At 61.2% G+C, this 27,991-nt stretch overlaps 1 protein-coding gene across 4 annotated transcripts; it reads right to left on the bottom strand.

Moving 5' to 3' along the window:
• Positions 1 to 102: 102 nt before the first annotated feature.
• On the bottom strand, positions 103 to 27,991 carry RTEL1 (regulator of telomere elongation helicase 1). 4 transcript variants are annotated; one of them, XM_088026847.1, is made up of 36 exons: positions 27,862 to 27,990; positions 27,332 to 27,725; positions 26,143 to 26,338; positions 25,920 to 26,013; positions 25,327 to 25,408; positions 25,045 to 25,105; positions 21,714 to 21,789; positions 20,950 to 21,034; positions 18,648 to 18,713; positions 17,726 to 17,879; positions 14,207 to 14,245; positions 14,061 to 14,139; positions 13,254 to 13,351; positions 12,623 to 12,678; positions 9,872 to 9,946; positions 9,663 to 9,744; positions 7,586 to 7,718; positions 7,368 to 7,481; positions 7,241 to 7,281; positions 7,001 to 7,086; positions 6,788 to 6,865; positions 6,342 to 6,419; positions 5,778 to 5,924; positions 5,585 to 5,700; positions 5,294 to 5,417; positions 5,056 to 5,203; positions 4,688 to 4,848; positions 4,051 to 4,149; positions 2,522 to 2,720; positions 2,205 to 2,345; positions 1,626 to 1,742; positions 1,182 to 1,415; positions 939 to 1,100; positions 719 to 853; positions 535 to 638; positions 103 to 446 (listed from the first exon to the last, which is right to left on the bottom strand). In XM_088026847.1, the coding sequence occupies exons 2-36, from the start codon at positions 27,431 to 27,433 to the stop codon at positions 366 to 368; spliced, it is 3,843 nt and encodes a 1,280-aa protein (XP_087882973.1). In that variant the 5' UTR covers positions 27,434 to 27,725; positions 27,862 to 27,990; the 3' UTR covers positions 103 to 365. The 4 variants fall into 4 exon arrangements, with proteins under 4 accessions (XP_087882973.1, XP_087882972.1, XP_087882971.1 ...); XM_088026846.1 differs by having other exon boundaries at positions 354 to 635; positions 27,862 to 27,991; XM_088026845.1 differs by having other exon boundaries at positions 354 to 638.

Raw genomic sequence — 27,991 nt, 5'->3', positions numbered from 1 at the left:
GACCAAGTGCTCGGCATGCCCTTGCGGGGACAGGGTGTGAGGGGGACCCCACTCAGACGCCCACATCTTCCCAGCACCCTCAACCCCTCCGCCAAGCCCCAATACGGTGTCAGCAACTTTATTAGACAGCCGGTCACCTGATTAAAAGCAGGTCCACAGCCCACCCACGTCCCACAGAGGAGGGAGCAGAGAGCCCCCCACCTTCCAGTCCTGAGCACCTGACGCTCCACCCACAAGCCGGCAGCCAAGGGAAGTGAGCCAACCCACCCCAGACCCCAAGGTGGCTTCGGGGCGTCTAGGCGGGCGCAGACCCCTCAGGGAGACCCGTGTCCACGCGGTGTCAGCCTGCCCCAGGGTTGCCATGCTCACTGGGGCTCTGGCCAGAAGACCTGCGTGATGCTCTGCTTCCTGGCAGGGGCATGGCAGGCCGGGCATGTTCTAGAAGCCTGTGGAGACAGGGAGCACTGCACAGGCGCCGCTGCCCGCCCCTCCCCAGCCCACCGGGTGGGGGACAGCTGCCCAACCGCGGCCAACCTGGAGGAACTGGCACCAGCAGGCCCGGCAGCGCTGGAAGTCGCAGGAGGGGCACTGGAAGGGGACCGTGTCCTCTGCCCTGCAGCCAGGGCACGCCAAGCCTGCTGCGAGGGGGCCGCTGTGAGCATGCCGCAGCTCGTCCACCCCGCGGCCACCACTGCCTGTGGCCCCTCCCGAGACCTACCCGACTCGGACGGGGCGTGCCTGCGGGTGGCGCTGGGGGGCTGGCTGGGAGCCCCGCCATCCCCAGCCTGCCTCCGGGTAAGGCAGGCCGACAGCCTGCTCTGGGTCCTCCGGGGTGTCTCTTGCTGGGGGGGCCCTGGAGACAGAGGGGCGAGTCTGACAGGCGGCTGGGGCTTCTCTGCCTGCTGGGCTGAGTGGGGGTCGGGGGGACACTGGATTACCTGGCCTGGAAGCACCGTGCGCGAGGTCGGGAGGCACAGTGGGGCTCCCCTCCTGGGGGCCTGGCGGCCCAGTACCTGTGCTCCGGGCAGCCGGGCCCATCAGGTCTGTGCACGTCTGCCGGAAACGCCGCTTGTGGTGGGGTCGCAAGAACATGCCAAACCCTGTGGGGGGAGGGTCAGGCTCAGCCCTGCCCCCAGTCCCTCCCAGCCCCCCCACCCCAAGTCCCCTCCGTGGCCACTTGCTCTGCAACAGGGGCAAGTCCTCAGGCTTTGAGGTTGTGAGTGCGGCCACCACGGCCACCACCTTCTCGAAGTCATCGTCCTGTTTGTAGGCGGTCAGTGCCGCCAGGAGCTGGCTGCAGCCTGCGGACCCCAGGGCATTTCGGACATCCGCCAAGTAGGCGCTCACAGCAGGCTGGCCTTGCTTCTCTGCGCCGGGGGCTCTGCACCCCTCCTTGGGACAACTGCTGGGCTCTCCTGGTGAGAAGGTAACAGGTCTTGGACCACGCCAGGGGTCTGGGGGCCCAGAGAGCTCCACGGGCGTCCTGAGAACCCCTTCACACCAGCCGCCTCCCTCGCTCTGGAGGTGCAGAACCAGAAGAGGCCCCCGCCCCCACCCCACCCCACCCCCCTGGAGACTCCTCCCCGCCAGGGGTCTTCATCTATTTCTGGTTCAGGGACGGGTACCTGCAGGGGCTGGCCCGGAGACCAGGTGGGGTCTGCCTTGGTTCAGGTGCTGTCCGGGGTCCAGCTGCCTGGCTGCACCCTGGGACAGGGTCAGCTTTGAGTCCCACTCCTTCTCTCCTGAAAGAACATGGACACACGAAGAGCTATCCAGCTGGTCCCCAAGGGTCTGGAGTGCTCCCCGGGGAGAAGGCAGGTCCATCCAAGGGGAGACTGAGACCACAACCCTCCTCAGGCCACAGCAGGGAGACCCAGATTTGCACCCAGGGAGATGGCATAGACACACCCCAGTGGACACCAAGCCCAGAAAGGAGAGGGGTGACTCTCAGGCTGGAAGATCCCCTCCTAGGGGTCAAGGGGTCTTCCTAAGCCAGGTCCCCATGACACCTGTCCTTGCGGAAGTCCCTGCTCAGGGGTCGGCTATGGAATGGAGACAGAAGCTCCCAAGCTCTGGAGGTGCAGGGCCCACCATTATCGTGCGACTCACAGGGGGCCTGCGCCTGGGCCGTGCATGCTCCGGGGGGCACACACATGCAGTTGCCTGCCCTGCTCTCGGGGGGTGGGTTTGAGGGTCCCGCTCACCACTGGGGGCCTCGGCTGCTGGTGCCCACTGCCTCTGAGGAAGGCTGTGCTCGGGCCAGAAGCCGCAGCCGCGGCCCGTCCGCTGCAGGCAGACCTCCTCAAACCGCTGCTTGTGGTGCGGCCGCACGAACTGGTAGAAGCCTGTGGGGAGGGGCGTCTGGGCTTGCGGGCTCCACCGTGCGGCCAACATGCTGAGCCGGGGGCTCTGGGATCACGGGCCACCCCCCCACCTTCTCTAGGGACCCTGGCGCCCACCCCCTCCAGCGGCTGTGGCACTGCCCCTCCCCCCCACGGGTGACCGCCGCAGGCCAGAGCACCTTGGAGCAGGCTGTGTTTCTTGGGGTCCTCAGCAAAGAGTGGGCCGAGGCAGCCCAGCAAAGCCTCCAGGTCGTCGGAGCCCTTGTAGTCCTGCAGGGCCCTGGTGAAGGTGTCGAAGCTGGCCTGGCTCAGCGCCTGCTTCACGGCCACCATGAACAGCTTGGCCCTGCCCACCTGTGTCCCGGCGGCCGGCCCCTCCTGCTCAACACAGGACCAGACGCCCCATCAGCCGGGGCCACCATGCTTCCCGGAGGGGTTGCCACTACTGCAGAAAGCAGCTGCTGGGAAGGGTGCCCTCGTCCCGAGGCACGGTGACGCGGGGCTGGAGGCAGGGGATCGTGGCGGCTTCAGTGTAAGGCCGACGTGCCCCTCTGGGAGCAGAAGAGGCCAAGTGCAGATCTGTTCACCCCGGGCTGGGGGCTCCGGGCCCTCTACCACGTCCCCTGCACCCATGCAGCAGGCGGCCCTGGCTCAAGGGGCAGTCAGCTCACAGGAAGGGGTCCTTCTTGACACCCCCACGCCTCCTCTCTGCTGCACCTCTCAGGCCCACACACTGGACCCCCAGCATGGAAGCCCAGAAAGCAGACAGGAGAGGTCTAGGCTCCCCAATCTCTGTCCAGCTTGGCCGGATGCCAAGGCCCCTGGCACCCTGCCCACTTCCCGACAGCAACAGCCCCCCCCCCCCACAGCCCCGCCCAGTTGTTCCCAGAAGCTGAGGGACATGGACAAAGACAAGTGGTGCATGGGGCTTTCCAGAGCATTCCTGGCTCAGATTAGCTCAGGGGCCTCTGAGGCTGGCTGAGAAGCAGGCCCTCCCCGCAGCTGGGCACGTTAGCGCCCACACATGAGCACTGACTGGGGGAGCTGGTCTGGCTGCAGGCCCCACACCAAACCTGACTTCTGTCCAGCTGGACCCTGGCGTACCATCCATAAAGTGCTCTCCCAGAAGAGGAAAACTAAATGCGAGGCCCAAAGCTGACCACGAGTGCGCAGGATTCGAAAGTACGGAGGAGCCACCCCAGGTCGAGGAGACACCGTGGGGCCTGGGGAAGGCGAAGAAGGTCAGGCAGGGCAACGCTGCACGGCTGGGGCGCGGGCTGCTGCTGAGAGCTCTACGGGGGGCTGAGATGCTCTCACAGTAAGAAGTTAAAATGGAAAAGAGACTTGGAAGCTGTGCGGGGCAGGGCCCTGACACAGAGCGGCACAGATGCTGGGAGGCAGCAGAGACCATGCAGCCTGAGCCCAGGGGGCAGAAGGAGGTCCTGGGAGTGGTCAGAACAGGCTCATCCACGAAGACAGGAGGCTGAGAAGATGCTCATTTAAACGTTCCAGCCAAACAAAGGCGGGGATGGCGCAGGCCTCGGACAGCCAAGGGTATGGGGCCACGCTGCCCCTCGGGAAGGCAGCAAGGAGGCCCTGCCTCAGACCCGGCCCCCCACCTCACACTCCCCGGTCAGCACCGGGGGCCATGCAGCCTGGGGCTCCTGCCCTCACCCCACCCCCATACGCATGTGGGTGCTTCACGTACCTGGCGACCACCGACCACCCTGATCTTCCTCCGCCCTGCTCTCTGCTCCTGGGCACGCCTCTTCTCACGTGGGAGGGACACGGTGGAGAGGCCTTGTGCCTGAGGGTGACACACAGTGGTCCTGGCCGTGCCCTCCGAGCCCCCAAAGCCCCCTGTGACACTGTCGGGGCCCAAAGCTGGGGAGACGGGCCCTCTCCCGAGTCAGCACAACTGGGCTCCCTCGTGGCTCGCGGCTCAGGCAGTGAGCTGCTACAGTGCCTGGGGGGCTCAGATGGCAGGGGCGGGGTGCTACCACCCGCTGTCGCAGCTGGGCTCACCCCAGGGCCCACGGAGCGGGACACAGAAGGGCGGGGACGCGCCCGGAGGCAAGCAGGGTGCAGGGAGCTCCAGGTCCAGCCGGAGCTAAGCTTCAGTGCGAAAGCTCCAGGGGAGAAGCTGTGTCCCCCCACAGCTCGGGACCCCAGAAAGGGCTGGCCTCTGGTGGAGTAGGAGCCGGACACTGACGGGCCTGTGTCAACTCCCACAGAGCCCACAGCGGGTGTAGGGTGAACCCCAGCTGAGGGCCTGGGGCAGGGCAGGCACAGAGGGGCCAGGTGGCAGAGCGCGGGGGATCTGTCCGTCTGTGGAGCCCCCGCACCTCCTCCTCCCCAGGGGAGGCCTTGTGCCCAGGTCCCCCGGCCAGCTGCTCATTGTGCTCGAGGGCGGCCAGCAGTCCCACAGGCCTCCGCTGGGTGAGGCCTGGCTCCTGCCCATACTCCACACACAGGCTGCTCTCGGCGTCCCTGATGGCTGGCGATCCTGCGGAGCACGGGCATCAGCAGTGGAGCCCACGGGGGACGGGAGGGGGCGGTTCAAGTCAGGTCGCCTCCCCCCCCCTCCCGCAACACTCGGGCTCAGCCAGGCACTCTGGTCATCGGGCCAGGCGTGCCACCAGCTGGCTGGAAGCGGCCCCAGGTCCCAGCCCTGCAGGGCCCCCAACCGGCCATGTCACTGAGGCACACGCACCTGCAGGTCTCCACCTCAGGCTGGGGACATGCACGTCCAGACTCTTGGCTTTCCTGGTGGAGAGGAGGCCAGGCGACACAGCCACCAAGACAGCACCTTCTCCCTCAGCCACACTTGGGGCAGCAACCAGGGGGGCTGGCACGGGCATCTGCACAGGCACAGGGGGTTGGGGGTCCTGCAGAGACCCTTCCCCTGGGTAGGGCATGAGGACACAGCCAGCCGGGCATTAGGAACTCACAGTTTTCTGAGCAACACGGAAAAACTGGGCCACATCCCGAATGACGTGGCCAAAGCTGTCATACACCTTGACGTGGGGGCGTACCCAGGAAGGCAGCTGGGCTCTGGCGTCCGCATGGGTGAACCTGGCAGGGGGTGGCTGTCAGCTTGGGAGCTCTACCCAGCCCACAGCCCACAGCCCACAGTCCAGGCCCAGGCCCAGGCCCAGGCGTGCCAAGGGAAGGACCAGCGCCCAGCTGGTGCCCAAGAGGCTGCGGGGCAGGGGTCTTGTGCGAGCCGCAGAGAGCCACACCTGTGGTCACACAAGAAGACAGCCCCGTAGTCCTGGCGATGCCGGATCACCCGTCCGATGGCCTGGTTCACAGCCCTGGACGCCTGCTGCCGGTACCACTCGTGCCCAGAGAGGAGCTGGGGGGGCGGGGGGGCTCGGTCACGGGGGCTCCAACCCTTCCTACCTGCCCCCACACAAGCCTGTGGCCCCTCACCTGGCCTCCAGGCCCACTACGGCCCTTCAACTCGTCTAGGAACTGCATCTTGAGGACAACTCGGGGGTCCATCCGTGGAGGGTACGGCAGGCCCGTGACAATCACACCTCGGCCGTTCATGTCCGCGAAGTCCAGGCCCTCGCTGGCCTGGGGAGCAGTGGGTACTCTTTTCCCCCATCTGCCATGCCCAGACCCTCAGAGGCACAGGCATCCACACATGGGCAGGGAGAGGGAAGCCTCCCACCCCTGGGCTAGGCCCTGCGTGGGATTCACAGCCCCCAGGGCCTCTCACATTTGCAGAACCCCCGCCGTGCTTCCCACCTGCAGCTCGAGGGGGCGCTCACTCCCAGTGATCCACTGCTTGTCAACTGCCCAGTGAGGGACAGTAGGGCTATGCCCTCCTAACGCACGCTTGCTGGACCTGGGGCTCCGGGGGGGGGGGGGGGTCGGGCTGGCCCATCCCACCATGTTGCAGCCCCCAGGTCACGAGCTGCGAGCTTCCCTCCAGCACGGCGACCAGACAGGGGCCAGTGAGTATGGGACCCAGACCCTTGTCAGCCTCACCTTCCCCCGGCACACGGCCAGGAAAGAGGCCCCACTAGACCCAGGGGAGGCGACTCGTGTATAGTAGGCGTCCACCACCTGGAAGGAGAGACTGGTCAGCCCCTTCCTTTTGTGGGAGTGAGACCCCAGGTCTCATCCTCTGAGATAAATAGCTGTCCGGCTGGGAGGTGGGCCAGCAGGATTCTAGGAGCTTCCTCACAGCACGGGTTCCCAGGCTGACAGAGCCTGCTCAATGTTTCCCAGAAAGCATGGGGACCCCAGGGCTGGGGCGGGGGCAGGGGATGGTGGAGCCTTGCTTCAGTGTTGGCCCCTCAGACACAAGGGCCTGGGGCAACTTCCTGAGAGGAGACCGGTCAGGTCCGCGCGAGCCCCTGGTCAGGGACAGTGGCCAGCCCAGGGCAGCCATGAGGGGCCATGAGGAGCAGTGGAGCCCTGAGAGCTCAGACCTCTGAGAAGCCACCTTTGCTCCTTGGCTCCACAAACACAGGCTTCAGGGCCTCCAGCTTCCTGGCGAAGTCATGGGCCTGTGAGAAGAAATGGGGAAAGGGACGCCCGTCACGCCTGTCCGATCTCAGACCAAGGCATGTGCCCTGGCCCCGCCAGACCCTTGGCTGCGTGGGGCCCTCCTCCCCACCCGGACACACAGAAGGGGGACGCACCCGCCAGAACTCCAGGCTTTTCTCCATGACGGGGTAGGAAGGGAAGAAGACCAGGAGCCCATGGGGGACCACGCGGGCGATGTTGCCTAGAAGGGCCACGGCTGTGCTCAGCAGGATGGGGTGTTCACAGAGGCTGCCAATGGTTCCCACCAGGGAAAGCAGGCGTGGCAGGGGTCCCCAGACACCCGGGAATGGGGTGGGAGTCCAAGACGGAGGTCAGGGCTTCCCACGGGCACTCACCTAGTGCCTTACCCAGGGAGGACAAGCATGCATCAGAAAACCTGCACAAAGCCAAGAGCCCACGGTCACAAGGGTCCTGGCACGTGGCACACAGCCAGCCCACCTCCTCATCCACCAGGCCCCCTACCGTTTGTCAAAGGCAGAGCTCAGCTGGGCTCCATCGGGGCCTTTGGGGACAATCCCCACCCAGATCTGCTGTTTGTCGATGACGTGTGGGTTCTCTAGGCAGACGGGGAAAGGGCTGGGGGCGGCAGGGCAGCCCCTGTGAGGTCCTGAACCCCAGGATCCTCAAGCCAGGGTTGGCCTTGGGACCCCCACCCTCACAGGGCATGGGGCAGCCCTTACATCTGCATCTCCAGGGCAAAGGAGGACACGGGAGCCAGTGTGCCGCTGGTGAGGATGATGGTGCGGACGCCCTGGCGGACCAGCTCTTGCATGCTGTGGCCGGGACTGAAGCACCAGTAGCTCAACACCTTCCCTAGGGGGACAAGTGTGAGGCTGGGCTAGACATGTGAGGCCTGCCACAGGGGCAGCCCGCCACAGGCCCCTACACCCCACATGCACAAGTCTGAGCAAGGGAGGGCCCACCTGGGCCTTGATCTGAGTGTCTGAGCTGGGGCCCTCCTTCCTCCCTCAGACGTCCTGGGAGTGTAAGCAGATCCGGAGTGGGCCCCCAGGGGCAGACACCGGGGTCACCTCCAGAAAGGACAGCCAACCCCAACCCAGACTTGCACAGAGACTGACACGTGGCCGAGGGCACACCGAGCAGGCATGGCGGCTGCCATCACAGGCCCCTGGCCAAAGGGCACAGTGGGAAGGAAGCAGAACCCACCTCTGCTCACAAAAGGGGCAGCAGGAACCCACATTCCCCCGGAGGCAGGTGCCAGCAGGGACATCACCATCAACAAGGTTCACAGGGAGCCTGTCTCCTACTGGCCCCCACCTGGCTCTGGAAGCTTAGGACATTACAACAGAACGTGCAGAACGACTTTAAGCAGAAGTCTAAAGTCCGGGCTAGCTCACGGGTCAGCAGGGATGTTTCCAGTAAAGAACAAACCACTTTCGGGGGCCAGAAAAGCCTTTTCCACCTTTGGGTCAGGATCGGCCCTGTGACAGGGAGGGCCGTGGGGGCTGGGAGCTGTCCCTTCTCCGTGCCAAGGCCTGGGGACAGGGCCGGCCCTCCCCGCACTCACCCACATCCTAACTTCTCGGTAAGGTCAGCAACGGACCAGCTTCCTACAAATGCCCAACCCAGGGAGCGGCTATTTCTGAGAATTTACATGCTCTCCGAGGTACAGAGAACACAGGGGACACCACGCCCCACTTGCCCTTGATACCTGCACACCCTGCTTATGTCAGTGTCCCATGGGGAGAGCACGCAGACGTGGGGGGAGGCCTCGGGTGCTGGCGCGAACCACTTCCTGTGACCTCACAACATGTGAGGGGGGCACTGGCCTCCCCGCCTTTCACGGAAGCTACTTCCTGCTCTGAGAGTCCAGGTGACCTGCCAAGGTCACACTGTGAGCTTCCCCAGTTGGCGCTGGCCTTGTCCATGTTCCCAGCCCTGCTTTTCCTGTGGAAGGGCATGGCTCCAAGAGGGCCTGTGGCCAGCATGTCTGAAAGGGGTATGCTGGTGGGGCTGGGGGCTGGGCCTGGAACACAGGCAGGCAGGGCCGGGCCAACCAGCCATGCTGAGGAGTGGCGAGGACAGGAAGCACACCTGACCTTAGGACCCACCGCCCCACACGTGTCCTGCAAACCCCACTCGAAACGCCAAGTTGCAGTGGGTGCTGAACTCTGCCTGGGGTGGCCAGGACACTCGCCAGGGCTGGGTGCCATGGGGCCACACACTTTGGCCAGGAGAAGCCAGCTTCACACCAAAAGCCACAGGAGGCCTGGCACAGACCCCATCCTCCTGCGTCACAAGCGTCCCCAGCTCTAGGACATGCAGAAGCTGGTGAGACCAATAACGTGGACAGAGTGGGGTGCGGGGCTAGGCCTGACCCCCCAGGGCCAACAGAACCAGCACCAGAGGAACCTGGGTGGCCATCGGACAGCAGGCCTCTCAGACATGGTCTGGGGCCTAAGACGGCCCCACCTGTTCTGCTCAGTGGGACGGCATTCAAGCAGCACACCGGTGCTGACGTGAATGTGCCCAGGCCTTCCTGTGGGCGGACCTCTTGTGGAAGAGTCCCCGGCGGGGCGGGTGACCTGACTGTACTCTAGCTCAGTGGATGCCCAGCAGGTGACTCTGGGTAGGCTCCGGGCCATCGGCCTGCTCTGAGGTCTGTCTCCAAGGGTTCTGGCAGGGGGGAGCTGGGAGGTCACCCGGAGCAGGCTGCACTCAGGGCAGGGGGCCTGGAAACCCACAGCAGGACATGGGGTTGCGCTGAGTGTGTTCCTGCCCCGCCAGGCACCGTACCTCGCTTTCTGGCTGCTGTGGTGTTCCAGGCATCTGACCGCTGAGCCTTCCTCTGGTGACCGGCATCAGGATGGATATGTACCTGGAGGAACAGAATGGACGATGGTACCCCGAGACCCAGCCCAGGAATCTTATGCCCTGGGGACAGCCCCCACCTTGTAGGACTGAGACCCCCACCCAGAGCCCCCTGCCCAGGAGGCAGCCCCTACCTTGTAGGACTGAGAGACCCCAAGCCCCACCATGGAACCGGGTGTGCCCTCAGCGGGGTCTGCACTGAACACAATCTGGAAAGCAGACACGAGAGACAACGTCAGCAGGACACAGTGGAGGCCACCACTCCTGCCGGGCCGCCCCCACACACGGGAGACAGAGGCTCAGGGTGTGGTTGTCCCCTGCCCCAGGTCTGAGCTGGCAGCATCCCCAGCAGGGGACTGCAGGCTGAGGGGCGGGGGCTCACACCTGTCTGTCCCCTCCCCCGGAAGGCCCCACTGTGCTGCAGACAGAGCCTTCCCTGCAGGCGCTCCCCCTCGGCAGCCCATCCACATGCTCTCACAGGGTGCAGGCCTGGGGCAGTCAGGGAGCCAGGGGAAGGACTTAGTTCACCCCCAGAACTAAAAGGATAAAAGTGATCCCTAACTCAAGTAACTAGAGCTGTACTCTCAGCCAAGGCAACGAGCTGAGAAAAAGCAACAATCGGGTAAATCCTGGCCTGGGGAAGGCACGGGTGCTGCACGTTACAAACGCCATCGTGCTCTACTTAGAACCCCGACAAAACCAGGTGACAAACTTTTAGAGCTAAGAAGAAAACTGAATAAGATAGCAGCACAGGAGACCAAGAGAAGAATCAGGAGGGGGTGCCCCGCCCTGCCTGATGCCTGGGCCCGTGGTGGGGCCGTACCAGCAGCCCTGAGGACCACTGGCTTCCTGTCGGGGCAGCTCAGCGGGCGAGCGGGTCTCACATCCTCCCGCACACCCACCCTGTCCCTCCCGCAGCCTGCCTCCTGCAGTCTCCAGTCTGGCTCAGCTGCAGACCCCCTTTCTCATACTACCTTGAGGGATCTGAATTTGGAGAGGTGCAAGGTTCTTCAGCCCAGCTGGGATCTCATGGTGCAGCCCCTTGTGTATTCACCACTGGCTGCCTGTCTGGCCAGCCCACTGACCCACTGAGGTCCCAAGGCTGGCCCAGTGCACCCACCTTCCCACAGGAGCCAGCTGTGGAATGAACAACCACCCCATCACACCCCCTCCAGCTGGAAGGGACACAGCAGAGTAAGAAGGAGGCCCACAGGCAGCACCAGGTAGGCAGGGACACTGAGTCATCTGCCAGGCCTGCTTAGAGCAGGTGCCAAAGGAAATTCCAAACCAATGGGGTGAGGGGTGCTTGGGTTCCAGTGAGTCTGTGAGAAACGATCCTGCCCCATCAACAGGCACCCTGGGGAGCGGAGGGGGCTGCGCAGGACACAGGGAGTGAGGGCCAGGGCTGCCTCGGAGCAGGGCACCTGGGGAGGGCACAGCAGGTGCAGCCCAGGGCCCCTCATCTGCAGGGACCCTGAGAACAGTGGGGAGAATGGGTGGAGAGCAGCTCAGAGGGAAGGGCCTGCCTGGCAGGAGCCACAGACAGGGCCCAGGGTGCCGGAGACCCGACAGTCACAAGGGGCTGTGGCTCCAGGCAGCAGCGGTCTGGGGTACCTGCTGTCCCCGCAGAGAAGTGCTGGGAGGGTGGCAAGGCAGAGCCCGGCACCTCCGGGACAACGCCTGCCCACGCTTTACACTCGAGGACAGTGCTGGCGGGGCCTCGGCGAATCTGTGGGAGGTGCGCCGGGCTCTCCCTGGGCTGCCAGGTCACCCCTCCTGCCGCCCCCCTGCAGACCTCCCGCCGGGGTGCACAGACACAGGGCAGCTGCACCACAAACGAGGCTGGACACGGACCCAGGGCCCTCCAGCCCTGAGCCCTCACATAGCGAGGGGCACCCTGAGTGCCGGGCCCACCCCGGCCTGGCCACGCGGCAAGAGCACAAGCGCCTGGAGGCAGTCTCTCACACCGCAGAGCATGGGGGGCTCCTGTGCCCTGGCTTCATCGGGGACCTTGGGCCACTGAGAGTCCTCTTCAGAAAGGCCTAGCAAGACGAGAGAGGGCCCTCAGCAGCCGGCCTGGCAGCCACCCAACCGAGGGAAACAGAGCCTGGCCCGTCCACTTGAACTGAGGAAATGGCTCAGCTGGACCCGAGGATGGCAGGACACAGGTCAGCACACTGGGGGGCAGGAAGTGGCCACGTCCACAGACCCTGAGGTGTGTCCTGACCCCACCAGTCGCCTGGCCAGGGAAACTGAGGGTTTGCATGAGGCAGGAGGGGCTCAGCAAGCCCTGGGGGCTGCCCCCCACCCCAAAGTGGATCCCAAAGGACATGCTGACCATGCCTGCCAACTCTGAAAGCCAGCCCCAGGGGCCCGACCTAGGCTGATAAGCATTGCCCAAATGCATTCACCCTAAAAGTCTGAATGCTTCTCTGGGTGGGCTGGCCCAGGGACCAGGTATGGGGTTGGGGAGACAGAGTCTATGCCCGTTCGTTCTCTGATGGGCTCATGTTTCGACTTTCCTCTGAAAAGCTGATTTAAGAAATAACTTGAGAAAAGATGAGGGCAGACGGTGAGGCGGCAGCCACTAAGCCCGTCTGAAAACCAGGGGACTCTGCCAGGCCCTCATACCACCTGGCCCTTGAGCACCTGCCCTGGACAGGACTGACCAGAGCAGCTGAGCACGGCCCTCTCCCCCAAGGCCTGGCAGTGTGCCTTCGGGGCAAGAGGGAACGCGCTTCAGAGGCCGTTGATTCGAAGCACTGGTGTGGGCGCCCTGGTCTTGCGCCAAGCCTGGAGTCAGTAACAACTCCAGGGTAAGAACACACCCCTTCACTTCCATCAGGAAGAAAGACGCCCAGTCTTTGCCGCAAGCCCGTCCCTACCTGGATGATGTCCGAGAGCTTCTGCAAGCCCGCTGTGTTGGTGAATAGCCCTGTACCTGTGGGAACAGTAGACACGGGTCATCCCATGCCCCCAGCGGGGGAAGGCACCAGACCCTCCACCCTCAGGAGCCTCGAGCAAGCTCGGCCTCAACCCAGTGTTGGTGTGGAGCATGCCCTTGGGGGTCGGCAGGGTGAGTAAAGAGGCTCTATGGTCAGGAAGCCTGAGACTGCCAGGCCAACTCCAGGGCCCAGGAGCACAGCAAGGCTGGTCATCCGAGATGAGAATGAGACCCCGCTCAGCAGAAGTGGGCCCACAGTGCAGCCTCGGGGTGGAAACAGGATGCGCAGGGGGGCTCAGGAGAGAGGCTGGTGGGACCCGCGGCTCACGGACCCACCAGCTCCCTCACCGCTCTTCCTCTACAGGGACTGACCAGGAAACAGAAAAGCTGGGCTGTGCTTTACAAAACACACGCCCATCCAATGACACTGATCCCCGCCCCCCGCCAATGTCGCAGTCAGAAAGGGAGCTCCGGGGGTGACATTCCCGCCTGGGGCTGTGGCTACAGCCCTGAGTCAAGGCCCAGTGTGGGGCCAACACAGCCACGGGCTGCAGGGCAGGCTGGGGACTCACGTCCTGCCAGGTGCTGGATGATCTGGTCCAGGGAGTCGAGGATGCAGCCTTTGGTCTGAAACGTTATCTGCGCCTCGGCAAACAGCTCGAAGATGTAGCTGTGGAGGAAAGAGGCTCAGGCAGGGCGCCAGACTGCGCTCAGGGAGCTGCTGACAGCCAGTGGCCTTTGATGTTCCCTTCCCTCAGACACTATGGAGGACACACCCAGAAGTGAAGAGGCCTGTGCCCTCAGGAGCGCTGAGGAAAAGGCAAGGCCCCCAAGGGCAGCTCTGGGAGGCAGGGGAGTCCTGCCGTCTGGGCCTCGGAGGCATGGGCAGGGCTGGTCAAGGAGCCTGGCTCATCTGGGAAGCAAGTGGGAGCCCTGTGAGGCTCTGAGCGCAGCGCAGCAGACGGGCTCGGGAAGAAGAAAGGCAGCACATTCTAGAACATTCCACACCTCCAGAACCCGAGCCTGGATCCCAGCACAGCCACCGGCTGTGCCCTGAGGAAAGCTAAACTAGCCCCAGGCCGTGACCCCTTGTCTGCCTTTGGGAAATAAACCCAACTGCCCTGTGCCCTGGTCAGAGCCATCCGGGCCTGCAGAGGCTAGAAGGGGCGGCTGGTGGGAAGACGCATGAAGAAGCAAGCGTCTCACTCTAAAGGGCTGGGCCAGGAGCTGTGCCTGCATACACAGTAGTCCCGAGACTCCCAAGATGACCTAGTGCACAGACGGTGGCCCCTCATGGGCCCCCAAAACCCAGACACAGGCGTGGGAGCAGGGCAGATGGACCAGCAGAAGGAGAGCCTGGCACACCCACTGTCCTTTACCTCCCTGGCTTGGTGACACCGCTGTGGTCCCCAGGCAGCTGGACAGCATCGATGGCCCCCTCCAGGCGAAGCAGGATCACTGCGGGGCAAGGGGTGGTCAGGTGCTGCCCACCCAGCCACGAGCAGCGGGGGAGGGCCACACTCACTCTTAAGCTTTGCAATGTCTTCCAGCTCCATGTGCAGCCCTGGGGGAGCAGCAAATGCATTGGTCACGGCCTATTTCTACCCACTGCATCCCCAAAAGCCAGGACTCGGGCTGGATTCCTGCCTGCCCCCCCAAGTAGATGTGACCAAAGACAAGTAAACGAGGCTCTGAGATTCGGGGGGCCGGCAGCGGCAGTTCGGGCTCAGGGACACATTGTGGGCATGCTCATGCAAGTGCACGCACTCCCTGGCCCTGCTCACTGGAGACCCAGGACAATGACTGAGCCAGCAACAAAGGGTCCGTGCCCGCATGATGGGTCTTGAGAGACCATCTCCCAAGAGAAGAAACCAGGGTTCCTTGGAGATATGGCTGATGCCGGGTGTGGGGCAGAAGCATGGGAGTGAGTGAGGAATATCCTGACTCCCCATCAGCGCCTGGCGGGGCCACAGGAACAGCTGAAGAGGGGACCCTTGAGTTCAACAACAATAAGGCTTACAACAGACTGACATCATCGTCTGCATTTAAACGTTAATACCACTGATGACATTAAAAACTACTCTTCTGAAGGGGACAAGGGATCGATCACAAGTCAGGAATAAATCCAAACTCCCAAACTGGAAAACTGGGAAAAAGTCAAGCATCTATCCTGCTTTTCCTAAGAATAGTATCACCAAGCAACAGCTGAGGTGCAGAGCCTCTTTATGAAACTTTCCTCCCAGTAAACTGAACGACACAGTTGGCACATCACCCTCTCTCCATGCCCCAGCACAGAGCACGATGACATGCCTGTGGACACAGCGAGGACCAGCCCCAGCACGCCTCCCGATAGGAAGCTACACCGTGGCTCGAGCCTGGCACGTGAGGAGAGGCCTCAGGAGAAGCCACGCCATCTGCGGTCTTCTGCTACGGGGGCCCACACCCTCGCCGACGCTGGTCCTGCCCCTCGGCCGGCAGCCGCCGCCCCACTGGGTGTGCAGGGCTGCCCCCCCCCCCCCCCCCCCCGGCAGCTCGCATTCACGCCTCCATGTGCATGCTGACTGCTGGGGCGTCTACTGCTAAAGAAGCGTCTCTTCCTATCTTTTACCCATTTTTAATTGGGTTGTCTTTTCCTAGAGTGGTAAGAGTTTCTTACGTATTTTGGATATGTCCCATATCAGGCACATGATCCACGAGGAACCCCTGCCATCCTCTGGGCCGTCCCTCTGCCCCCCAACCGCGCCCCCCGAAGCCCACGGCGTTATTTGTGACAATGACCGGTTTCTTCCTTTTCTCCTCTGTGCTTGTTAGCTGGCAGTGTTTCTTCTTTTCTTTCAGTTTTTATTTCTTCATTTAAGTCATCTCCACCCCCACCACGGGGCTCGAACTCACGGCCCGAGAACACGCGTCACACACTCCACCGACAAGGTGGCCAGACGCCCGTCGGCGTCACTTGTGAGGCAACTGCCCCGTGCACAGCCAGGAGAGCGACACCGTGGTGAGCGAGCCCCTTCCAAGCGGGGCCAGGTGGGGCAGGGGGCAAACAGGATGCCGTGAAGAACCCCGACACAGACGGCTCGCCCGGGCTCCAGGCAACACCAACGGTCCTGCCACAGGGTCGGCAGCTGGACACGTGGCAGGGTCTGTGGAGAAAGCGCTGTACGTGTGCTCTTGTTCCCAAATCCCAGAGCCCCAGGAAACCCGTGGGAAAGGCAGACACCTTCCAATTAAGGCATATCCCACAAAAGGCCTTACCGACCCTCCTCCGAACTGTGAAGGTTATCAAGAACAGGGAAAGTGTGAGAAACTCAGCCCAGAGCAGGCTGAGGAGCGGTGGCTAGTGCCCTGGGGTTTCCTGGGGCAGAACAAGGACATCACGTGAAAACGAAGGGTATCAGCCACTTCACACCCATTAGGACGGCCATTTCCAAAACAAATACGCCTTCCTTAAACAACCAAAAAAAATGTTTCATTCCACTTCTGAGAGAAAAGCAAATCAAAACCACACTGAGAGGCGTTTCCATCTATGAGACTGGCACACGATGAAAAGCCTAAGGTCGCACTCTGTTGGTAAGGCTATGCCCCCGCCATGCGGGGCCCGAGGTTCAAGAACACAGCAGCATGCTTCCCTGCCGACCAGCAGCCCTGATTCCTGGAACTGACCCTGAGGTGCATCCACCCCAGATCACTCGTAGAGCTCTGTTTGTAATTACAGAATGGTGGAGACGACCCAAGTGCCGTGCAAACGGACACAGGACGTCCACCGGAGGGAGGCAGACAGCCGAGGGGAAGAGAGGTTTCTGTGCAGGGAGGCCTTTGCAGGGCGCACTAGGAATGAACCCAGCAGGGCAAAGGCGTGTCTACGAGGAACAGCACAGCCCCGTGTGCACCAAGAAGAATGAACGAAATAAGCCTGTGTCCGCTCCTTCCGGGGGGGGCGGGGGGAATAAAGACAAGCAAAAATAAACCAGAAACTACCAAGATGCTTCTCTCGAGTATCTTGACTTCCAGAACCACGGTCATGTTTCAAACACCCGAGAACAACCTAAGTAATAAAATCAACGAGAAGAAACATGGAAGAAGAAATGACCCTAAAATGACAATGAAGCCACAGTGGAGGGCAAGGGGGAGGAAGGGGGGCAACCAAGGACTCCCCAGCACAGTCTTCTGACCAGCACTCAGACGAACGACAGGAAGGGTACCAGCACTCCTCAGCTCTGGGAGGCAGGCTTCCTTCAGCACAGGTGGGTGAGCTGCCCTCAAACAGCTGCCTGAGTCTTCCAGGGCCAAACCAGGACGGGAAACCCTGAGGAAAGTAGGAGCCGGTATTCTCACCAGCACAGAAGGACGGAAACCCTGATGAGGTTGGGCAGTGAGCGAGAGCGAGACGCGCGGCGCTGGACAGAGGGGGAGTGCGTGCAGGAGCCGTGACCCTGCACAAGCAGGCCGTTCTCTCCCGTCTGTGCAGATGAGCAAGCCCGCTCCCGACCAGTTCAGAAATGAGAGGCATCAAGAGGTAAGACTCATCACTTTGCAAACATTGTAGCAATCATTAACTCAGGGACGAATCATTCACGGATGCCACAGACTGCTTAGGAATTAACAAACGAAAGAATAGTAACTTCACAGCAGAAAAATCTGGCAGTCGTCACGTAACGGAATGATCAAAGTTGGAATCCCCAACAATGCAGGGGCCACTCCCCCCTGAGCAGGGAGCCCGACGTGGGGCTCAATCCCAGCACCTGGGATCATGGCCGGATGTGAAGGCAGCTGCTTAACCGACTGAGCCACCCAGTTGCCCCTGGTTTTCATTTTTATACAGTAAAGTCTATACCGGCTGAAAAAGTATGGAAAGATCTTTAGAAAATACTGAACGGTTGGCTGGTACCTACTTCCTGGTCTGTGAAGCCCCAAGAAAACTCTTCAAGGGGTTCATATTATCCCCAAATAATGACCTGAAAGAGGGGCCCTGGGAAGACGCAGGCCTCCAGGACCCCCGAGAACACCTTGCAGCCTGTCTCTCCTTTCCCACCTGTAAGCTTACCTGAGTTGGAAGAGTCCGCACTGAACTCCAAGTGGAGCCCGTCCTGCTGTGCCGCCTTGGTCTGCTCCTCCAGAACCTGGTCGATGACGTCCAGTCCAGAAGCCAAGTCATGCGGAGTCAGGTCAAAGGACGCCGTCTCCTCGCACATCTTCTCCTGGGAGCCCAAGCACACCAGGCTACAGCCAAACAGGGGCAGGGACTCGGGGATCCGGGAAGCCGAGGTGGGGGTAGGGTGCAGGGGTACATGAAGCCCCATCCCATGGTCTCTAAGGCCAGGTCACAAACTGGTCAAAGACAGCCAAACAACCACACCAACGTTTGGAATTTCATAACTGGAAAATTTCCCATTAGAATATAGATTTTTGGAGGGGCCCAGCCAGCTCAGTCAGAAAAGCATGCGACTCTTGATCTCAGGGTCGGGAGTTCGAGCCCCAAGTTTGGTATAGAGATTACTTATAAAATAAACTTTTCACAGATTTCTGGCTTTTCTCAAAAGTCCGATCTGGCCCACTGGACCTATCGTCCCCCATGGCAACAAGTGCCTGGAACCAAGTGGGAGCGCGAGGGCGGCTGCTGCTGACCCAGGACACTAGGCTCCAGAGCACCCAAGTGGCCTTCCTGCCCTGCCCTGCTCCAGGCCAGCTATTCCTGGAAACACAGCGCCCTGAGCAGAGGCCACAGCAATGGTGGGGCAGGGCACAGGTGATAGGGAGGGGCTGGCTGTGGTCAGCAGGGGGCAAGCATCAGGTCAGGCAGCCACCAAGGGACAAAGAGAACGAGACCGAGGGGGGCTGTGCTTCCACCTTTTGGGTGGAAACAGGGAACAGGGCCGGCCAGTGTAGCTTACCCAGGGCTTGGACAGAAAGGTCTGCAGGGATGCAGGGGAGGGGAGGTGTGGCGGAAAGGCCACCTGGACACTCACCACATTGTGAGCTTCGTCGAAAATCACAACTGTCCCCTTCAGGTCAATGCCGTGTGCCCGGCGACTCTGCAGCAAGAGGGGAAGAATGCAGGGCTGGAGCCAAGAGGCAGGCAGGGGAAGCGCAGCACCCCCCCCATGCCATGGCCACCTGGTTCTACGCACCCACCACCAAGCTGGACGTCAGGTGCCCCTTCTGGTGACACTCACACAGCACGAGGGAGCAGGTGTGCGACCCCACACCATGCACGCCACACAGCCATGGGATGCAGGAGGCCCAAAGCAGGGCTTGGCCTAGTGTTTACTTGGGGAGGGGTATTTCTAGCATTTCTTTGCTTCAACTGCATTTGAGATTCAATTTTCATAAAATAAAGTGCCCATTTTAATGTGCAGTTGAGTCTTGACAGATGTGAGCTCTGTGTCGCCAGCACCCAGAAAAGGAGACAAGACCTGCTCCCCTCCCCCCACCCGTGACCTCTGACCTGCTCCTAGCGAGCAGGGATCAGATTTGCCTTTTCTAGGCTGTCCTGGAAACTTGAGCTGGGCAGCAGGGCTCGTCTGTCCCACCAGTGGGCAGTGTGTTCCAAGACCCACGCGCGTCACTGGCATGTGGCTGCAGCTCAGCGCTCTTCATGGCTCGTGGCACTGTTCCAGGGACAGCCGCCCGCGGATGGACGGGGCTGTTCCCTGGTGCTGGCCACAGCCGGCAAGGCTCTGGACCCAGCTCCTTCCCTCAGGCGTGCTTCCAGAGCGGCGCACAGCCCCACACACCACCAGCAGAGGCTGAGCCGCATCCTCAGCGGACACTGGTCACCGGAATCCTTTACTTCTGGACACACGCTGGTGGGAACGCAGGGTCACCCCCTGTGGTTTTAACCCACATTTTCTCCAGACTAGTGGTGCTGCACATTCTCCACACACAGGCTGACCTGGCCGCCCCAGCTACCTTTCTCTGGGATTGCTGGTCGAGTTACAAAGACGCCGCACAGACTCGGGCACAGGCCTTTGAAAGACAAACGTACCACGAAAACTCCCTCCCTTTGTGACTTGCGGTCATTTTCTTCATTTTCCACTCTTTTTAAGAGTCAAGGCTTGAAATCATGGTGAACTCCGATGTACTGGTTTTTCTCTGTGGCTGGTGCGTGGTGTGTCTGAGCTAAGAAAGCTCGGCCTGCCCTCCCTGCTCTGTCCTGGAGGAGCTTTATGTCTCCAGCTTTTACATTCCGGGTTACGCCGCGTGACGCAACGGCTGAGATTCGTCCTCTTCCAAATAAATATCCAACGATTCCAGCACCCATTTTTAGGGAAAAAAGCCCCAAACCTTTCCTTTTCCCACTGAAATACCTAGGCATGTTTGTTGAAAACCAACTGCCACACATGTGGGTGGGTCTTGGCCGCAATCTCGTGCGACCCCGGCCAGCAGCTCGGTCTGCGCTCTGCAGCCAGTCCTGGAGCCCTCCCACTCTGTCCTCCATCAGAACTGCCTCGCCCCCTTCCATCTTTTGCATTTCCAGGTCAGTTTTAGAATCGCCTTATCAGGGGCAACATACCCGTCCTGGGGTGGGGCCCAGGCCCGGGCAGCCGGGTTGACAGATCACGTACAACCACTCCACAAACCCCCACTCTGCGCTGGAGTCTGCCCGCCTCAGAACCACCCTCACCTGCTCCAGCCACTCGCTTGCTCCGTGGCCCCGTGGCCCTGAGGCCCCATGGCCCTGAAGGCTGCTGCTCCTCAGAGACTTCCCTGCCCCATGGCACCGACTCCACCCTCCGCGCTCCTTTCCCCTCACGGCCTCTGAACACTACCCACGCACGTGCTTGCTCCTAACTGCCCACCCCACAGTAGTGCTGAACAGACGAATGACCCGGACAGCGGGTCGTCCACTGTGTTACTGTGACATGAAGGACAATTTGCTGCACATGTGGGGTGTACACATGCATCCCAAGAGACGACTGTAAGGGAGGGCAGGAGCACACTCTTGGGGCTGCCTCACAGTGCCCAACTGAGAAGAGAGAAGCTGAGCTGCCAGACAAAGGCCAGGGCCTGGCCCTGGACGCAGCCATGGGGGTCTCCTCACTCCACCAGCCCACCCGCTCCCAGAGAGCTCAGAACGACAGACCCACGGCCCCACGCTGGCCACAACTGTGCCCAGACCAGTGAGGGAGGCCGAGTCCTCACACCATGCGTGCTGCTCTGAGGCTCTCATCTCAGGAACTGAACCGACAAAGGCTCTGACAGCCCCTTACAAACCCAGGGATGCCCCTTGATATCAGGAATCATCAGCTCCATGGGCTGAGACCTCACCTTGGCGTCCAACAAGTAGTTGTAAGGCATGAAGATGATGTCAGCCTGCTGCTTCAGGTTCCGAGAAAGGTAGTATGGGCACAGTCTGCGGAGAGGAGGGAGGCACACGTCGGAGCCAGGAGGGAGGTCCAGGCCCTCAGCGGGGCTCCTGCTGGCTGAGGCCCTGTGGCCAGGCTGGACGCCAGGCCCTCTGACGGGCAAGCAAGAGGAAGGAGCCTTGCGCTGCATGGGGGCTCGGACGGGAGCTGGGGCCTGGGGACCACGGGAGGGCTCACGGCATTACGGTCCTTGCCACTAGTTTTCAACCATGGGAGTAGATCACCTATTTAAAAATCTACATAAACAAAAAACCCCAATCCTATTCCTGGGTAGAGGAATGAGACAATCAGAAAGAAAATGCTCAGTCCTGTCTTGGCCCAACCCGAAGCCCTGAAACCGCGAGAGGTCCACACAAAGGTCAGAAAAGCGTGTTCCGTGGAAACCAGCCGACTGGAGAAGGTCAGCACTATGCCCGCTGGCTGCTGGAAGCCAGAGCACGTCCGTCAGGAGGCCAGGGCTGCCCGTTGGCAGAGTGGTCACCTTGGCAGGCAGGGGCTTCCCTGCTTCCCCCGTATTCAAAACCATTTCTGTTTTCACACCCAACAGCCGTTAGTTTTGTGATTAGTCAAGGTAGCAAAGCAAAGGAAGTGGGGTGCCCAGCTTCCCCGTGGCAGGACCTGTCCCAGAAGGACATGGCCGGCTCCTGCCGGGCTGCAGGGTCTCACCTGTGCTTACTCCCACTTCTGACCAGGTCCTCGATGTCCAGGATCGGGGTAGCCAGCTCCCGCTGCAGGCTCTTCTCTGGGGACACGGGCAAGAGTAAAGACATGTCCTCAGGCCCGAAGAGTCCCCACAGACCCCAGAGGGATGCCCAGGCCGTGACTCTCCCTCCAGGCAGGACTAGGGCACCCAACCACCTGGGGACTCACCAGACAGAATTCCTGCCCTTTGAGTCTGTGACCTTGGAAGGACACCAAACCTGAACTAATCCACAGGGAACCCTGCTCTACACCTCAGGAGGTGGCTGCTGGCCTGAGACTGAGCATTAACAGGACTGGAGGGGGGTGCGCAGCTCCTCAGCCTCTCTCTACCATCCCAGGCATCCTCAAGGCCATGCCCTGGAAGCATCTGTCCTACAATTAGGCTTCAGCCTGGCAGCAAGTGGCTTTTTCTCTTCACTTCCCCCCAGACGTCAACGGTGCAGGAACACAGATCTGAGGCAGGGCACACGGGAGAGGTGGGGGGCCCCGAGGCAGAACCCACCCGACACCGGCCAGGCCCAGGGCCCCTGCCTCACGATGGCAGCCCCCGAGAGGCACCACTCCCTGCTAGCTGCCCAGGTGGCCCAGGGCAGAAAGGTGCTCAAGAAGGGGCACAGGCCCTGTTGGGGCCCCAGGAACCCCCTGAGGAGCTGCTTTAACCCAGCCACTCAGGAGCCCACACCCAGGCTGGCAGGACCAGGACTCTCCTCAAACACACACCCCAGAGCCCCAGGGCAGCCTCCTGTGGAAACGGGCTCTTGGCTCCAGCCCCACTGTGGCAGGTACCAGGCCCAGTCCTTCACCGCAGAGCCAACACACCTTGGCCGTGACTGAACCCAAAATGCCCACAGGGACAGCAAGGAGAGAAAAACTGTGTGCTCAGCAGTACCATAGCAATAGCGCAGCCGATCCACAGTGGGCAGGCAGCCTGGAGCTCAACAACCTTCCTGGAGGGGAGGGGGCAACAGGAAGGGGCAGTGGAGGCTGGAGGGGGGTGAGGACCCCAGCATGGAGATGCTGCAGCTAGTTAGCACACAGAGGCCAGGCAGAACTCCAGCTCTGCCCCTTTCTCCTTCCTCCCACACATGCCTCTCCTCCTCTTGGACCCCTTCTGGGGTCTCTGCTCACTCTCCCCAAGGGCTAGGCAGCTGCTGCCGAGGCCCCCTCACATCCCATGGCACGGGGGCAGAGGAGGCTAAGACACAGCAAAGATGTGCCGCGGACCTCTGACAGGACACGCAGCAAGAGCCAGAGCAAAGCAGGTCCCCCAGCAGGCTGGGGACCAGGGGAAGACCGATGAAGCCTGGAGCCAGCAGGACAGCCGCAACAGCACCCTCACTTTGCCACACGGGCCCTGGGACAGTTGGGGGGGTCTGCAGCACAGGGGGCCAGCACACACCTGCTCCAGCATCACCCCTACTATGAGCTGAAAGTGCCCCTCAACTCCCACTCCTCCTCTGGAATCCCGGCTCCTCCCTGGCCCATCACCCAACAGGTAAGGTAAGAGATGCTACAGGTGAAGGCAGTGCAAGGTGAGGACAGTCCAAGTGTGGGGACGGTGCAGTGAACAGCAGTGCAGGTAAGGGCTGGAAAGTAGAGAACTGAACCACAAACTGCTATGGAAAAGTGGCTAGAGCAGTTCCCACCAGGTGTTGCTCAAAAGCTCTGGTATGGGGTGAACAGGACTCCTGCAACCCACCCCTTTGCCAGGAATGTGGAGAGAGGCAGCCGCAATGGGGCAAAGAGATGACTCCATTGAGCCTCACAGGCGTGACCCCAAGGCCCATACGAAAGCATGACTGAGGTGGGATGGCTGTGAGCAGGTGGACAAAGCGAAGGGGGAAAAATGCCTCAGAGCCACCCCAAGACCCACGGGCCTAACACAGAGCAAGCAGAGCAAGTCAGTCCACAGTCTCCGGACCGGGGCAAGAGCCAACACCAGGCCACAGGGCTGGCAGCTGCCCTTGTGCAGGGCCACTGCGGGCCAGGCTGGTGCCTGATGCTTCCCATGTACCCTTTACTGCTGTTCTGAGGGTTCTCGGTGCCACCAGACCAAACCACACAGCCAACAAGAAGGTGGTGAGGCGTGAGCTCCAGGGACGGGGCACAGGGAGGCCTATTACTGGGAGGTGAGGGAGCCCCAGCTCAAGCCTCTGAGAGCAAGCACTGCCCTGGCATGCCGGGCATCCCAAACCCCAGCACTAGTGTCCCATGAGTGCCCCAGGGCCTCTGTCACTCCTGTGCCAGGATCTGCATCCCAACCCTGAGGCAAGAAAGAGGGAACCCCAACCCCACTGAAGCGCAACTCCCCCAAGCCATAGAGCCCTAGCGGCGATAGGAAACTAGAGACCACAGCCCAGAGAAGCGCCCCTGCCATTGCTTCTGGCTCCAGGAGTCCTTGACAGATGTGAGGGGCAGCCGCAAAGACCTGACAGATGTGGAGGCAAGGGCACCAGGGCCAGCCCTCCACTCTGGGCCTAAGGAAAGTAAGCAGCAAGAATCAACGGCCATGGGCACCTATGGTCACACGCATCAAGCCACACCAGGGCCAGCTGTTGTCATGACCCTGGGCTGGTCACTTTGGCCACCTCTGGGAGAGGTTGTCCTCCCCACAGCACCAAAGGCTGGTGGACTCCCCGGACTCAGGGAGAGCCACACCCACGCTGTGCCCTATCGCAGCCTGAGGACACACAGCAAAATCAGTAAAAGGAAAAGCCTGTGGGAGTCTGGGAGACCAGGCACGGCTTCCAGAACCCCCTCCCTGGGCTAATTGCCCCAGAACGAGCTGAGGCCATGTGAGAAATGCTATCTCCCAGGAAGCCCGCCAGAGGCCCGGCACCCAGGGCTTCTGCTGGGGGCCAGTCACGTAAGCACCCCTGGCTGGCGAGCGCCCAAATTCCAGACTTCCAGCGGGAAGGAGCTGCTCGGCATCAACCACGTTGTTTGCACAAATAGTTTACGCTGAGGAAGCCCCTCCTCTCCGGGAACGGTGAATCCCTGAAATCCAAGCTCCCAGACAGTGGCGAGGCCAGCCTGGGTTCTTCTGAGAGGGCAGCCCTTCCTGCCTGACATATGAGCCTTTCTGCACACAGTCCAGTACAGGTCCACAGTCAGGAGACGGTGCCCAGCACCACCTCACCTCACCACCTCACCTAGCTGAACCGATGGGGCCACTCTGGAGCCCCAAAGGGGAGAGCCAGCAGGCCACGAGGCCTAAGAGGCAGCACATGCTCCAAGCCCACCTGGCTGTATGCTGACCAACTGGCAGGAGTGGCTTCCACGGATCCTCTCTTACCTTCTACATTGTTGTAGAAATGACAGGAACGACTTGCTACCTTCTTTCGGCACAAATGAATCTGGGAGAAAAATAAGCAGCCCCAGCTTGCACAACGGTCACGAAAAGGCAGAGTGCTGAGCCAGCCAGTGGACATGCTGCCGATGGCGCTGCCCAGCATGGGGAGACTGAGTCCTGTTCCAGCCCTGCCCCTACCAGCTCTTCACTGGGCCGTCCCCTGGGGGCAGAGACAAGGGCTCTGAAAGAACCACAGAAGATGGGGCACATGCCCCAGAAACCCACCTGCATGTGGTTACTTTCCTGCTTCTTCACCTCGGGGTGGATACACAGCTGTTCCCGGGAGCCCAGCACACATACCCTAGGCCTGGCAGAAGAGAGAAACATGGGGTCCGAGAACCAAAGAGCAATAGCCCCAGTGCCATCCAGCAGCATAAGCATGGGCTGTGTGGAGCCCATGGGGAGCACCGGAGAGACATGGCTCACATGTGCACCCAGGTAGCCAGAGGGAGTGGCCATGACCAGAATGGGCCCTGGGCTTGGGAGGCACTTTCTCTACTGCATGGCCCAGCGTGAACAAGGAGACAAGGCAGGGGAAACGGGCAGATGGGAGAAGACCCCACTAACTCCATGTCCCCTACATCGCCTTCCAGGAGCTCAGGGTGCTAAGCCGAGGTTGGCACATCAAGTGGGAGCTGCTTTCTGAGAAGCAGCGGGCAGCAGAAACAGCCTGGCCTCACCACAGTCCTGCACACTGGAGCAGACACTGTGGGTCTCTGGGATCCAGGGTGGGGTCTGGGCAGAACACTACCATCAACCACATTGCCAATGCCAAACCCCCTTAACTCAGAGGCAGGGCTGAGTAGCGCCTGACCTACCGATAGGAGGTGTTCCGAAGCTCACTGATGACCTGAGTGAGCTGTGAGTGGGTCCTGGAGGCATAAATGATCTTCGGGATGTCCGTGTAGCAAGCTGCCCAGGCACAAGGAAGCAGAACAGGTCACAGCTCCACGATGTTCTGGTGTGCCGAGCCTCACCAGCCCACTCTGTCCCTTCGCTACCCCTCCGTGGAGACCCCAGAGGGGAGGAAAGGAGCCTCACCTGTGGTGTCTCCATCTGAAGTCGCAAGTCCCCAGGATGACAAGGTGCGATCGGGGAAAAGCTCCCCTTGGGCCCTCTCGGCAATCTTGCGGGCAGAGATGGCGTCGCGGAGGTGCTCCCGCCAGGCCAGCGTGGTGCACAGGAGGCACAACGTCTTTCCCGTGCCGGTGGGGCTCTCCAGGATGCCGTTTACTTTCTGAGTGGGGTCAGGAACAAGGTCATGTGGAAGCAGGAGAAGGGCACCGCAGACCACACAGTCCACCGGCCAGGGGACAGTTCTCTTCAGGCAGAGCCCCCCCACAGGCGGCAAAGGCCTGAGGAACAGTGGGTAATCTGCCAGTGCTTCCACTCTCAAACCAGAAGCTATGTGTTAATTCAGCCCTCATTAGCAAACAATTTGCAGAGCGTCCCTCAGAACTCAGCAGTATTTTTCAGCCGAATATAAATAATAAGATGACTAAGTAGGCGCCAGACCTCCAAACAGAACTTTGTTCTCTATAACTTTGGATGTAGATGTTTTATACTGAGAAAAACCTGATGAGCTACATACATCTCAGATGGAGCCTGAGCAGCAAACCTGGGGAAACACATAAGCAAATCGGCAAAACTGTGCTCCCAGCTCCCAGGAATGGGTGCTAGGCTCCTCTCTGGAGGAGTCTAGTCTGTGCCCACAACAGCAGCCAGGAGCCCAGCTGCAGAATCAGTGCTCAGGAGCTGGGAGCTTGAGCAGGGTACAAAAGAACAGGCTAAGAAAGTCAGCAGAAAGCTACTTGCGCCCTTCTGCCTTTCTGCACACCCCTGAGACTTAAAGACCTTCCAGAATGATTAGGCACTGACTAACCCTCCACGTGGAAATACTTCTTCCAGATCCTCAAATGGCTGACTGCTCCTCCACACTTGGCCTCAGCTCAAACGCCACCTCCTCAGGGAGGCCCTCAAGGTGCTCCCAAGCCTATGACCTAACGACTCTCCTTCACAGCAAGAACTGTCTTTTTCTACTTGTCTACTGTCTCTCCTAGAACACTGGCCCCGTTTATGACTGAGTCCTGTGTTCAAAAGGAGGCCTGTTACCCAGTAGAGCTCAGCAGGAGTGAATGGAAGGTCGAAGTGCATTACATTAGGACTCTGCGGAAGCTCTGCCCACGCTGACCCACTCCCAGGACACAAATGCCCCCGTCTGCAGCTGTACCTTCTGCAGACACTCCAGGACCTTGCCCATGTACTCCTCCTGGCATCTGTATGGCTGGAAAGGGAAATCCACTGTCACACCATTCAGAGCTATCTTGGGCATGCTGGCCTGTTCTCAGGAGGGCACAGAGGTTGGCCGAGACGCAGGTTGTGTGAGTGTGGGAGACAAAACCCCCTCGGAACATCTCGGGATCTCAGCCACTGCAGGTAAGTGATGCCAGCCCGCGGCGCTGGGACATGCCAGTGTTCTCCACGGGAAGCCCTACAGCACAGAGACGGGGACGACGAGACTGTTTGCAGCCAGCTCTCCAGGCACACCAGGCCACTTCCCCAAGCCGGCAGTCCGTCTCGGGTCCAAGGTCCGAAGGCAAGTCTGTGAGACCTACGGCGAGGAGCTGGGGGAGAGGAAGAACCTACACGTGGGCCCTGCCTTGCTCTCCGGCCCCAAGCGGCCCCATCCTGCCCGGGGAGAGGCGGCTGGGCTCCCAGAATAACAAGAGCCCGAGCCGCGCACAGCAGCAGTTCGCTTACCTGCGCCAGAGCCCGAGACGCCAGATCCCCGGCCTGCGCCCCGGGGCCGGCGGACAGTTCACCACACTGACTGCGGCCCCGCCTGCGAAGCCCGGTCACGACGAGAACGGCGTCGCGGGGACCCCCGCCC

This window comes from Eumetopias jubatus, unplaced genomic scaffold (genome assembly GCF_037043125.1).
Source record: "Eumetopias jubatus isolate StellerSeaLion01/CBP00866 unplaced genomic scaffold, mEumJub1_p1.0 scaffold_9, whole genome shotgun sequence".
Classification (NCBI taxonomy): domain Eukaryota; kingdom Metazoa; phylum Chordata; class Mammalia; order Carnivora; family Otariidae; genus Eumetopias; species Eumetopias jubatus.
Note: the sequence above shows the minus strand (reverse complement) of the source record. Positions and strands in the feature narration are given on the sequence as shown.